General features: G+C 36.5%; 2 protein-coding genes across 3 annotated transcripts in view; both read right to left on the bottom strand.

Moving 5' to 3' along the window:
• The window catches only part of cerkl (ceramide kinase-like), a 91,901-nt gene extending 89,795 nt beyond the window's left edge, over positions 1-2,106 (bottom strand). For both annotated transcript variants that reach the window (XM_022664375.2, XM_022664374.2), the window contains exon 1: positions 1,750-2,106. In XM_022664375.2, coding sequence (XP_022520096.2) covers positions 1,750-2,047 — 298 coding nt within the window. In that variant the 5' untranslated portion in view covers positions 2,048-2,106. The remainder of the gene's footprint in view (positions 1-1,749) is intronic.
• Positions 2,107-5,453: 3,347 nt separating this feature from the next.
• On the bottom strand, positions 5,454-12,436 carry neurod1 (neuronal differentiation 1). The gene is made up of 2 exons (XM_007244366.4): positions 12,327-12,436; positions 5,454-8,142 (listed from the first exon to the last, which is right to left on the bottom strand). Exon 2 carries the CDS (start codon positions 8,130-8,132, stop codon positions 6,981-6,983), a length of 1,152 nt encoding a protein of 383 aa, XP_007244428.2. The 5' UTR covers positions 8,133-8,142; positions 12,327-12,436; the 3' UTR covers positions 5,454-6,980.
• Positions 12,437-12,844: the final 408 nt, after the last annotated feature.

Raw genomic sequence — 12,844 nt, 5'->3', positions numbered from 1 at the left:
CTCTGCTTTAGGTGGCCACAACAATCAGCCGGAATCTATTACCAGCACATCTGTCACACAACACTTTCTGGCAGCGTCTGATTTCCCTTCTTTATCCAGTCAGACTGTTTCATCCACCCTGCCTTAGAGTGTTTATCCTCAACCATCAAACACAGCGGCATGAAAATATTATAAATATTATTATACATTATGATTATAGAACATTATTATAGTGTCTTATAAAGAAACATATTTGTAACACATATAAAACACAATGACCAGCTGACCATTTCATTACAGAAAGCATAATTAGCCCTTTTTAACTAAATTAAGTGATACAAGTAAGTAAATTCAGTGTATTTCTGTCCTAAAAATGTAAACTTTCTCTTTTTTAATTTTTGGGACCCCAAATATTTGTTTTTTGTTATTGTTGTTGATGAGGTATATATGTGGCAGCAGTTTTTTTTTTTTTGTGTTTGTGTTTCTCTGTTATGATAAAATATGTTCATATAATCTTTCTTATTAAACAAATTAAGCTTAAAATCAGTGTATTTCTCTTAGATCCAATAACTCGGGTCAGTTAGTTGAACTTGAAGTTCAGTCTGAACATAGAGAAAGAAGCAGCTTTTAGTCATTATGCTGTAAATAACTGGAACAGACTACTAGAAAGTAGAACATGTAGAATTGTTCAAATCCAGCTTAAAAATAATTTTATTCATTTTAAATGTTTTAATACTTTTTTGGAGGACAAACCCTTTTTTTACTGTTTACTACATAATTCCATATGTGTCCTTTTAGTAGTTATTTATGCTATTTAATATTAATCTACAATGTTAAAAATAAATCAAATATAGAAAAATAAAGAAAAAAATGAATGAGAAGAGGTGTGTCCAAAGGTGTTTTGATTGGTACTGTATATATACAGTATTTTATAGGGAACTTTTCTGCCACTTCTATATGGGAGTATATTATTTATTTGTAAAAATTACAAATTTGATAAATAATTTGATTAATTGTATTAAATCAATTAACCGCAAACAGAACTATAGAGTACCAGCAGTAAATAACACATAGTATTAATATAGTAAAAATAAAATATTATATTTAGTACTATAATACTGTAAGAGGTGTGTGTGTGTGTGTGTGTGTGTGTGTGTGTGTGTGTGTGTGTGTGTGTGTGTGTACAGACAGCCAGAAGTTCACCTGTTCTCAGCAGCACTGATTCAGACAGTAGTAGTGAGCTTCCAGTGAGCAAGGGCACCTCCACCAATCAGGACGCAGCCAGCAGGATGGCGTCACGTCAACGTTGCTATGGTGATTAGCAACCGCTTTGGCTATAGCACTGTATTTTGATTTTTATCTGCTTAAAATTGCTGTAAAACACAAGTAAACAGCTCTAACCTGTTGAGGGAAGTGTGGAATAAGTAATTTACGTTATTTTGCCACGTTTTAGACTAAATTAACTTTCTTTATATTCTTAAAAACAACGGGAATCAGCTGCTGATTGCAGGGTGTTTGAAGGGTTTGTTTACGGAAGTGGAGGGTTGTGAGGCTCTGTGATTGATATATAACTAATATAAACACTATAAAAACAATATATAAACACTATATACGCGCCTCAAACACCAATTAACACTTAAATCAACACCTTATAGCGATAATGGGCGGGGTTAAAGCACGCGCCGGTCATTTATCAGCTTTAAAACAGAGCAGAAGCAGAAGAAGATGGTTGCTACAGGCAGGTAGGTGACAGGTGCGCGAGGAGCTCACCTGTCGGGTGGTCGGGCTCGATGGGGGTCCAGGTGATGCGCGAGGCGGTCAGCACCACGTCGTGGCTCTTCTTGCCGATCTGGAAGATTCCCCTGAGCAGCGGGTCGGTCCCGGTCCGGTCCGGTTGAGGGGGGTCCACCGAGCCGCGCGGGCCCTCCTCGACTCCCACCTGTTGCTGTTTTTGATGTTGCGATTGTTTTTGTTGTCTTGTCTTTCGTTTCTTCTTCTTTTTCTTGCTGTTGTTTTCCTGCGCGCGAGGACACGCCGGTTGTTCGCTCTCGCGCATGGCCTCGGACATGATGGCGTGTACGTGTGTGCGCGCGCGCGAGCGTGTGTGTGTTTGTGTGTTTGTGTGTGTGAGTGTGTGTGTACGTAGGTACGTGTGTTTGTGTTTGTGTGCGTGCGTGCGTGCGTGAGTGCGTGTATGTGCGTGCGCACGCTGATTCAAGAAAACGTGGCCTATAATACACACTGCAATTTTTTTAAGAAGTTGAGAAAACTAATAAAATCAAGGCAACATACTGCAGTAGTTTGTAATATGTTTATTTACACGACATTTAAATAGTGTATATTTTCCTCTCATTGCGGCCATATAATCTTAAAGGCCTATTAGGTAATCTCAGGTTATATATAGGATGATTTTAACATTCTTTAACTTCAGGCAGTACCTTGGACAGCACTTACACCTTTAAAACCCATTAATACTCATGTTTATAATATGATAACACAATGCAGTATATCTGTGCTTTGTTTTAAAGTTTAGGACAGCTTAGACTATATTAGAACTCACTGAACACTGATTTTATGTGTATTAGTTTATGTCTAATGTTATGTAGAGTTAATTATGGGTAGACACTCTCACTGTTCACTGACTTTATGTTTATTTGGATTTAGTATTCTAATGTTATATAGAGTTAATTACAGGTAGACACATTCACTCACTGACCACTGACTTTATGTATTTGTTTGGGTTTATAGTAATGTTATATAGAGTTACATAAAAGTAGATACTCTTACTGACTGACCACTGACTTAATGCTTGTTTGACTTTATTCTAATGGTATGTAAAGTTAATTACACCTACACACACTCACTGACCACTCACTTTATGTTATTTGCGTTTATTCTAATGTTATATAGTTATAGAGTCAGTTACAGGTAGACACTCTCACTGACCGACCAGTGACTTTGTGACTTTGTTGGGATTTATTCTAATGGCATATAAAATTAATTACACATACACACACTCACTGTCCACTGACTTTATATATTTGTTTATGATTTATTCTAATGATATATAAAGTTAATTACACATACACACACACTCACTGACCACTGACTTAATGTTTCTTTGGCTTCATTCTAATATTATATAAGGTTAATTACAGGTACACACACTCACTTACTGACATTAGATTTTATATGTTTGTTTGGGTTTATACTAATGCTATAGAGAGTCAATTACATATAGACTTTATGTTTACTATAGATTATAGATTTATGTTTTTAGTCTATAGATTTTATGTTTACTTGGGTGTATTCTAAAGTAAAGTTATATCGACTAAACATAGAGTATATGTTTATATACACTATTGAGTGTGATTGTGTGATGTTATAAAGAGTTGTATATGCACTCAAAGCTGAGACAAAAAGCTAGTTTTATTGTGTGGTGTATAATTTTAGTCATATGCGGATTGTTGTCCAGATGACTCTGTGATTAATTGCCCCCCTATAGGATTCGGTGTTCAGTGTTTTTTCTGTAATCTGTGACACCGTGTTTTAATTGAATGGCGCTGAATTCTATGTTTAGATAGAGGTTTATGGTGCGCGGGGATATTGGATTAAAGCCTAATCACATTTGTCTCGATGGTGTTTCGTGGCGTGGGCGGCGCGATTGACAGTAAATAATTAAATAACCGGGTTAAAAATAAAGATTTTAAACGGGAAAAATAGCAGCGCGCTTTTACGCTGGCAGAGTTCTCCCCGATGACACGAGTATTGGGTTATGCAGTGAGTGTCCATGCATAAGAAAAGGATCATTTTCCATAAATTAAAACCTCCCCTGCAGTAGTAACATCTGTGGCACACTCGTTTTGCATAAATGATGGCATGAGAACGCGCTGACTGACTAGAATCAACAATATCTCGAGTAAAAACGCGAGGTGGGATTTTTTACCCAATCAATGGCTGCAGTATAAACATATGTTTATTCTCTTTTCTGCAGTTAATGTGCAAAAATGTGCTGATTCAATATAAAACACTTCAGCATCACCTAGCCCTATTTTATTCCCACGCGACCCCATGCATTCACCATTGTCATTTCCGTCCCCTTATAAATCCCCATTCTCAGTTAAATTCTCACTTTAAATCCATTTAAAACACATCGCGGACATATTGTATAGTTCTTTAAAGCTGGGAATTGGGTCTGCGCGGAGCTTTTCCAATCAAACCGCCCATTAATACATTAATTAAAGCCTCATTAATAAACATGCGGATAAGCTTCGGTCCAGGTAGCCAAATTCGGATCTTTTAGTGAAGCTGAATCCGGAGCTACAGCAGGGCGAGGGGATTAGTGTGTGCGCTGCTTTATTCAGCCTGTTCTGTACAGATCAAGTGGGATTTCGGGGTAAATTAGGATGAAACAGGGGTAGTTTTACACAACTGCTGTCATAGTTTAAAAAAAGTAAATCGGATTAATTTAGAGTAAAACAAACGTCTGAATTTTATTTTTAAGTAGCATCGCATTTTTATCTCGACGGTGTTTCAGACTTATACGATAAAATAAGATAAAATAGGCTTAATGATTTAAGATAAATCCGGTCGAATTAAGAACCTAATTCATTACCGTATCTTTCTGATAGCATATATCAGATTTATATATTCATATTAATCCAGTCTAATTTGAAAGTAAACACACTTGTTCGTTTAGAATTAGATCAGAGAATCAGATTACCTGTGGCAAATCAGAATCGCGTATGTAAGATCAATTATTTTTAGATTTTTTTTAAATCCAAAAATGTAGTATTTATACGTTTAAAACAGTTATGTTTGTATATTTAAGAGTATTGTTATTATCACTATAACAACTAATCAGACTTATAACTAACGGTAAATCAGAATTACTCTATAGACGTACCAGGCTTGTACCTGTATGAAGATAAATGTATTAAATAAAAAAGGTTTTGTAAGATAAAAAATATATATATATATAGTACCCAGATATTTCATTTAAATTGTTAGATTTCGTTGGTTAGAAGTAGCCTCATTTTTAACTTTAAGTTAAATTTAACCATTATATATTTAGCGGTCAAATCTCAGATTTAAGCCTAAAAGAACTGACTCCCTCGATGTTCCCGGCGGCCCAAGTCCGGTTTTGGTGAGTTCTGATTTCTGGCTCTTCAGCTGTTCATATCTTCAGCCAATGAGCAAACAGCCCGAGGTGAAACTGTGGAGCCCAAAGCTCAAATCCAACAACTTTGGACAGGCGAGCCTCAGCTCAAACGACCATATGGTGCACCAACCTGTCGCAGCGATGATCTACTAACGCAGGAGATACGAGTTTCTTAGTGCTGGATACATATGCTTTACGTGAAGGCTAATCTGATCACTTTCTTCATAAAGAGTGTGGAAGATCATAGAAGATCCTAGAAGATCCCAGCAGTGACATTCAATATTTCATTCAATAAAACATTTTAACACAGTGATAAAGTTCATTATTTCATTTATTTTCATTTTGAAAAGAGAGGCCCCTCGTTTTACGTTTTATACAGGGTGCAATTGTAATTTTCAGGTGATAGTCAAGCTTTGTATATACAACATCAACACTTTTTCTAACACCAAAACCTTCCCCAGCTCTCAAACAGTTGGATATTGTCCATGATTTAAATGACCATTAAGTGTTAAAGGAGATAAAGGATCGTGTTTGTGCAATTTTTGTTTGTGCATGATTTTTTCTTTTACAGTAAATGATTGACTGCTAAGGCAACGTAACAGATTGTGAAGAACTTTGCCTGCTGGTTCCTCCTCCTTTATTCTTATTATACTTTATTATTACTAGTGGTTCTGCTGTTTCTTTTTTATAAACGACATAAATCGTTTGTTTATAAAACATTAACGTGGGGTTGCATGGCATGGAATTTGACTTTATATAAAAATTAACAATTCTATACAAAATCACAACAAAATAAATCAGTATGGGATAGATAAGTAGTAAAATGTAGGTTGAAAAATATAGCAATCTCTATTCATTTCTATAATTGGCCCAGTATTCGATTAAAAATTGCATAGTTTCCAAATTATTGCTTGTGATTTTTTTTTCGTTTTTTTTTTCTTTTTTAACACGAATAATTAACACATTCTGAATAAGGTCACACCCTATTTCCATCTGTGACCACAATGCACAGTATAGAAGCGCTATAGAAATACAATACATAATAAGGTGGATGAGAATCTGCATTCTCTCTTTTCTCCCTAAAGGCAGTAGTAGAACGACAATAAATACAATACATAAGATTAAGCATATAATGTGTGGTTGCTCTTGATTTCTTTTCTTGTTTTCTTATCTTTTCTTTCTTGCATCAGCAATAAACAGAATTACCAAGACACGCAAGAAATATTTTACTCGATTTAGTGGAGTAGTCTCAACCCAGCAAACGTATAAATTGTGGCAAGAAAAAAATAGCCAAACGTCAAATGGGTTCTGCAAAGGCTCACCCAGATAGAATACCGAATATTCGAGGTGAATATAGTCAATACCAGTGTTTAACCAGATAAAAATACCAAATATATTTGAGTAGTTAAATAGTGGAAGAGTAGTCTCTGAAGGTTAACAACCAGCAGCTAATGAATAATCAAAGCTTTTGGAAATGTTCACCCACTTTAAAATACCGAATAGTTGATTAATCAAGCAAACAATGTCTGGTATTGTTTGAAACATCAAATGGTTGAGAAGTCAGATCAACCGAAGCCAAACTGAAGCTTCTAGAAATGTTCACCCACGTTAAAATAGTCGAATAGTTGAGCAGTGCCTGGCAACGTTTTCTTGCGTGAAACACCGAATAGTAAAGTAACTTAGTCGAACTTTTCTGAGCAATGTCTGGAAAGCATGTCTCAGGTGAGAAACGGAATAGTCCAGCAGTTTGAACAGCTGTTGCGTTTTCACTACCGAATATTCGAGTAGTCGAACCACCAATAGTCTCTGGAAACCAGTTCACGTCCAGGTGAAGGTCACCTCACGAGTCGTGAAATATGGCGTTGAGCTGTGCGTTCATGACCCTCTCGTGATGCGAGTGGCCCTCGTAGGCCATCACGGTCTCCATGGGGAGGTCGCAGCGCTGCGCAGTGCCCCCGTACAGAGACGCGTGGCCTTGCGCGAGCCCTGCCGCCTGGTAGTGCACGCCGAACGCGTAGCTCTTCTCAAAGTCCGCGGGGGGCTCGTGCTTGAAGGAGAAGTTTCCATTGACGCTCAGCGGCGGGCTGAGAGGTCCGTCGAAGGAGGGGCTGCTGGCGCAGTCCGCGAGCGCCACGGCCGCGGCGGCGTCGAAAAACGGCTCGAGCGCTCCAGCTCCACCGCCGCCACCTCCACCAGCGCCTCCACCGCCTCCACCTCCTCCACCTCCACCGCTAACAACCACTCCGCCGGTTGCACCGTATGGATGCGGAGGCTTGACGTGAAAGAAGTGGGAACTGTCCATGGTGCCGTAGGGAGGGCTCGGCAGGCCGGGGGTTTGGTACGCGTACGGGTGCGGGGCGAAGTGAGGTGGGGGTCCCACCGCGTGCGCGTGAGGGTGCATCTCCTGGCTCTGCTCTGGAAGGAACGTCCTCGGGTTGAGCTGAAGGCAACCGGCCACCAGGTTGGTGGTGGGCTGCGACAGCCCCTTGCAGAGCGCCTGGACGAAGGACATGAGGTCCGGACTCTTCCCCGAGCGCAGGATCTCCGACAGCGCCCAGATGTAGTTCTTAGCCAGGCGGAGGGTCTCGATCTTGGAGAGCTTCTGGGTCTTGGAGTAGCACGGCACGACCTTGCGGAGGCCCTCCAGCGCGTCGTTCAGACCGTGCATTCGGTTCCTCTCGCGCGCGTTCGCCTTCATGCGCCGCATCTTGAAGCGCTGCATGCGCGCCTTGGTCATCTTCTTCTTCTTGGGCCCGCGCCTCTTGGGCTTGGCCTCGTCCCCCTCCTCTTCCTCCTCGTCCTCCTCATCATCTTCCTCATCCTCCTCCTCACCCATCTCGTCCTCCAGCTGGTTCAGGACCTCCTCGTCGTTCTCCGGGTTCTCGTTGCCGCTCTTGTTTTTGGCGCTATCCGCCGCCTCGCGCTCGTCCGTCCAGTGCGCGCTGGCCTGCGGCTCGAGCATGGCGTTGGGCTCCGTGTAAGACTTCGTCATGATGATTGATCTGCGCGAGGATGGAGAGAAAAGCTCGTGAGACAGTCGAATAAAGAGCAACTGCGTTTATATACACTTATATACACTTATATAACCATTATAAAGGGGGTTATTTAACGAAGCATGGGTCTATATACCTATACATGTGATTATAGATAATTGTTTGAAGCAATTGTGATTATATGCATGTATACGACCATTACAATCTTTATTATGTAACAGTTAACCAACATACAGTGTTATTTGTAAATTGTTTTAAAAGTTCTATATATAAAACATTAAAACAACTTCATGTAATATGTAATAACAAAAATCACAACGTCATTAGAAAAAAACAGAGTTTAAACTATAATAAAAAGCAATTCTTTAAATGGTTATTGTATATATTTTATTAAAAGGGGTAGTCATTGTCTATAGCATCCAGTAATTATTTGGGTTAAAAAAAATAATAATAATGAAAGGGTTGTTTGAATGTTCTAGTCCTATTTGTATTTTCCTTTCAATGAAAAATCTCTATTTAAAGTGTTGTGTAGCAAACATAAATGTAAAGATCACTCTATAGATATAGATAACTACTATATATATATATATATATATATATATATATATATAACCATTTTAAATGTTTCTAAAGAACCACACACACGTTAAATATATGTTTTAGAGGACCTCAGATTGCTCTTAATTAATGGTACTTAAAAGCAGTTTTATGTCTTGGTTATAAAGAAACATTTCCACACCCAAATATTATAAAAATGCTTCTATTTTACTTTTCAATGACATCCAACAATAGTGGAAGGTTGTTTGGTGTTATGTGGAACAATTATTAAAAGGCTTGAACCATTTAAACGTTATTTAAAATTTAAAAGTTATTACAAAACAAAACATAAAAAGTACCAACTCTCTAAGCTTCTAAATAGTTCAAGCCTTTCTCATGGTGCAACATACAAACAATTTAAATTAAATTAAATAAATGTACCTGGAGAAAGTACCATATGTGTGAGGGTACTTTTAAATATAAAAACACAAGTTTTAAAAAGTTACAGAATGTAATGCATTAGAATACATAGAATACACGTGTGAGTTAATACTCAGAGACTGTTATCTCTGTACACTCCATGAATCTCCATGAATCATAACTACTTACTAGGTTCAATACTCTTATGTAACCCTGTCAGAACAACATGAGTCAGATAAACCCTTTAATTCATCCCTACAAACAAACACGCAAACAAACAAATAAAAAAACAATACCAGGAGCATTAGAGAGCCATTAGAAGTTTTTACACACCTAAAAGCTGTTTTAAAAACAAGTATCTTTTGTAAGGGGAAATGTTTATATATTTGTTCAATTTACATTTAATTGTATTGGTAAGATAGATAAAACAGTTTTTTTTAGACAAGGACTAATTTTACAGCCTTGTTTTTGACTGTGAAGCTTTTTGTGATTCTAAATGAACATAAAATATGTCTCAATCTGAATATTTAGTGTCAGTTTCCAGAACAGAGATTAAGCCTAGTCCCAGTTTTATCTCTAAAGTTAAAAATCTCAATTTAAAGTGATGTAAAAAGATATGTTTAATCCTTGGTTGCAAACTGATTTTTAATGTCCTGATTCCTATAGAACTCATGTACAGTGTCTAACATACATAGAACCAGTTAAAGGTAAAGTGTTCCGTGAAGAATTTGTAAAGAACATCTACTTAGAAACATTTAAATATGACAAAAATACATAATATATAATATATTTCTCGACTAAATGTTATTTTTATTAACCCTTTTAGATTTAAATTATGTTCCAATGATGGGAAAATATAAGAATATAAGAATGCTGTTTTTCTGACACAAAACAGGACGGTGATAATTTAATAGAAACTTTAATATAAACCTAAATAACCTTAAAGCAATTCAATATTTTAATGTCCATTGCATTGTTTGGCATTTTTATTTTATATTTGACCTATTTGATATATTGACCTTTTTATTTCACAAACCGCATCTAAACAGAAATATACATTAGAAAAAGTGTTCTAAATCTCATAAAATATTAGTAAAAACTAGCCCTTATTTTGCCTTGTCAGCACTAGTAATGCAATGTCCTAATATCTGAGTAGCTTTTTGTGTTTTTCTGTGCTTTTTGAAAATATTTGATGCTCTGAGTTTATGGTGCAGTTTTCTAGCCAGTGATTATAAATCTAGTCTCAGATTATACATTTAAGTCTATAACTAGGATTTATCCCTATATAATTGTGTGATATACATGTATGTTTTGAATATCAGTCGTTTAGAAACTCTCAATAAGCTGCTGCTCATCTACAACATTCATTGACGTCAGTTTTAATACATTTAAAAAATTTAAATTTAAATTTAAAGAATAACAGAAATAGGCTATACATTTAATAAAATAAAACCATAAAATCTGATCAGATTCACATTTTATACGCCTGAGAAGTGACTTCTTATATTATTGTTGTCTCCACTCTTAAATTTGATCATAAATAAGGTCTGTATAACTATGGAAAACCAATGTAATAGAGATTGTATCTCTAGAGAATTGTTTTTGGAGCAGTTTAACCTCTACCCAGCATCAGCTGGAGAATCGAGAGACCCAGATTAAGCCTGAACTCGGGCTAAAACCCATCTCTGGTGGAGATTCAGCTCTGGCACTGCACTTAATCCACGTCTGTGACACCAATCAGGGGATTTAAAGAGGTCTTGTCTGGCCAAATCTAAAGAAACAGCCCAGTAACTATAAATACTGACATATACAAGAAGATAAACTAGATACCGGTTTAATTACTGATATAAATGAACAGAAAAGAGGAAATATTAGCAAATAAACTGCTTTAAACAAATAAACAGTCTTTATATACTGTCATAGGAAAAACCTATATTAAAAATATAATTTCTCTTCATACATGTTATAGGAACCATATAGGAACCTTATAGACTGTAATGTATATGAGGAAAACACTACCTCCTATTTATACACTTTAATATACATGAAGAAAACTATTCTAAAAAAGAAAATTAATCTAATATATACTACCTTTTAATACTACAGTTTAAGAGGGAATGCACAGATATATTTTTAGCTTTTTATACTGTCATATAAAAGAAAAAAACACTAACTCCTTTTATACACACTGTTATATTAGAGTAACACTCAAATTTGTCTATATACTGTCATATACAAGCAGAAAACACAACTTTGCATTTATGTTTACATACTTCCACATAATAAAAAAAAATACTAACTTATTACATAATATAATATATATAGGGCAAAAACATACATTCATCATTATATACTGTTATCTCTACATACTTTCATTCTTAGTAAGAAAACACTGATTTCTCTTTAAACATCATCATATATAAGACCAGAATGCTTATATATTTGTATAAAGTGTATTTACATAATAAGACAAAGTCCTAAGCTTGTCTATATGATGTAATATACAGTATAAGTGATAAAAGAAAAAGCTGCAGAGTGAAATCCTTCACTGATTAATCCAATACACTGTAGCGGTACAAATTCAACACTAAGATTTTAGAGCATCACAATACAAAGAAAATCACTAGAAACTTGGAAAAAATAGTAAATACCTCATATATAATAAGTGAAATATGATGAAAATAATTTTAAACAGCATTTCTAAGAGAAAGTATTGTTCACATGTATTTTATACCATAAATAATGGGTGAATGTTAGCTATAAATATGTGTATAAGCTGTCAAATTCAGTATATATTGAATACTTACATGCGTGTAATTTTAATTCCATACCAATTAAGTGAGAGCAATGCTAAATGCGTTTGTCATTACTAGTGTTATAAAAAGAGTTTATAAAGGTTCACGTTATAAACAAAACATACAATAAATTTTAAACATATATTTTTTTAATACGATAAAGTGTGAACAATACAAAGTCATTAAGTTTGGCTTTAAATTGAATTACAAAAAAAAACTAGAAAATTAGAACCAATTTTAAATTGAGGTTAAAGCAAGCTGTAAAACAATTAAAATAATACATCTATAAATATATAATAAATATATATATTTTCTGCACGAATCTACCTTAGAATTAATTAAACACAAAATTAATTTGATCAAAAAATTGTAATTTTTGTATAAATAAATCTACCGACTTGCGCGCGCGCGTGTGTGTGTGGATCAGGTGTGTGTATGTACCTGTGCGCGTGTGTTTGTCAGGTTGGCATTCCTTCCCTCCTCTTCCTCCTGTGCTCGTGCAGTGCGGGCGGCGCGCGCCGCTTTATATCAGTGCAGGAGACGGTGATGCTGATGATGATGCTGCACGGGAGTCGCGCGCTCCAATGAGGGCAGACAGGCCGCGCCCACCTACCCCTCCCTCCTGCCAATACACACACACTCACACACCCAACCTTACCGACTTAACCCCTCCCCCTCCCCCCCGGCACGCGCCATATGGCCCCGGCTACGTAAGGAAAACGGCCCCGAGCGTCACGTGACTTTCTTCCATTTGTATCAGCCAGAAACCCCGATACACACTAATACACACACTAATACACACACACACACTAATACACACTAATACACACACACACACACTTACAAACTAATACACACATATAAACTAATACACACACTTATACTCACATACACACACATACACACACTCTAATACACACACTTGCCCCACCAAACTACCCCCCAAAATCTGCCCCTCC

Source organism: Astyanax mexicanus, chromosome 11 (genome assembly GCF_023375975.1).
Source record: "Astyanax mexicanus isolate ESR-SI-001 chromosome 11, AstMex3_surface, whole genome shotgun sequence".
Taxonomy (NCBI): domain Eukaryota; kingdom Metazoa; phylum Chordata; class Actinopteri; order Characiformes; family Acestrorhamphidae; genus Astyanax; species Astyanax mexicanus.
Note: the sequence above shows the minus strand (reverse complement) of the source record. Positions and strands in the feature narration are given on the sequence as shown.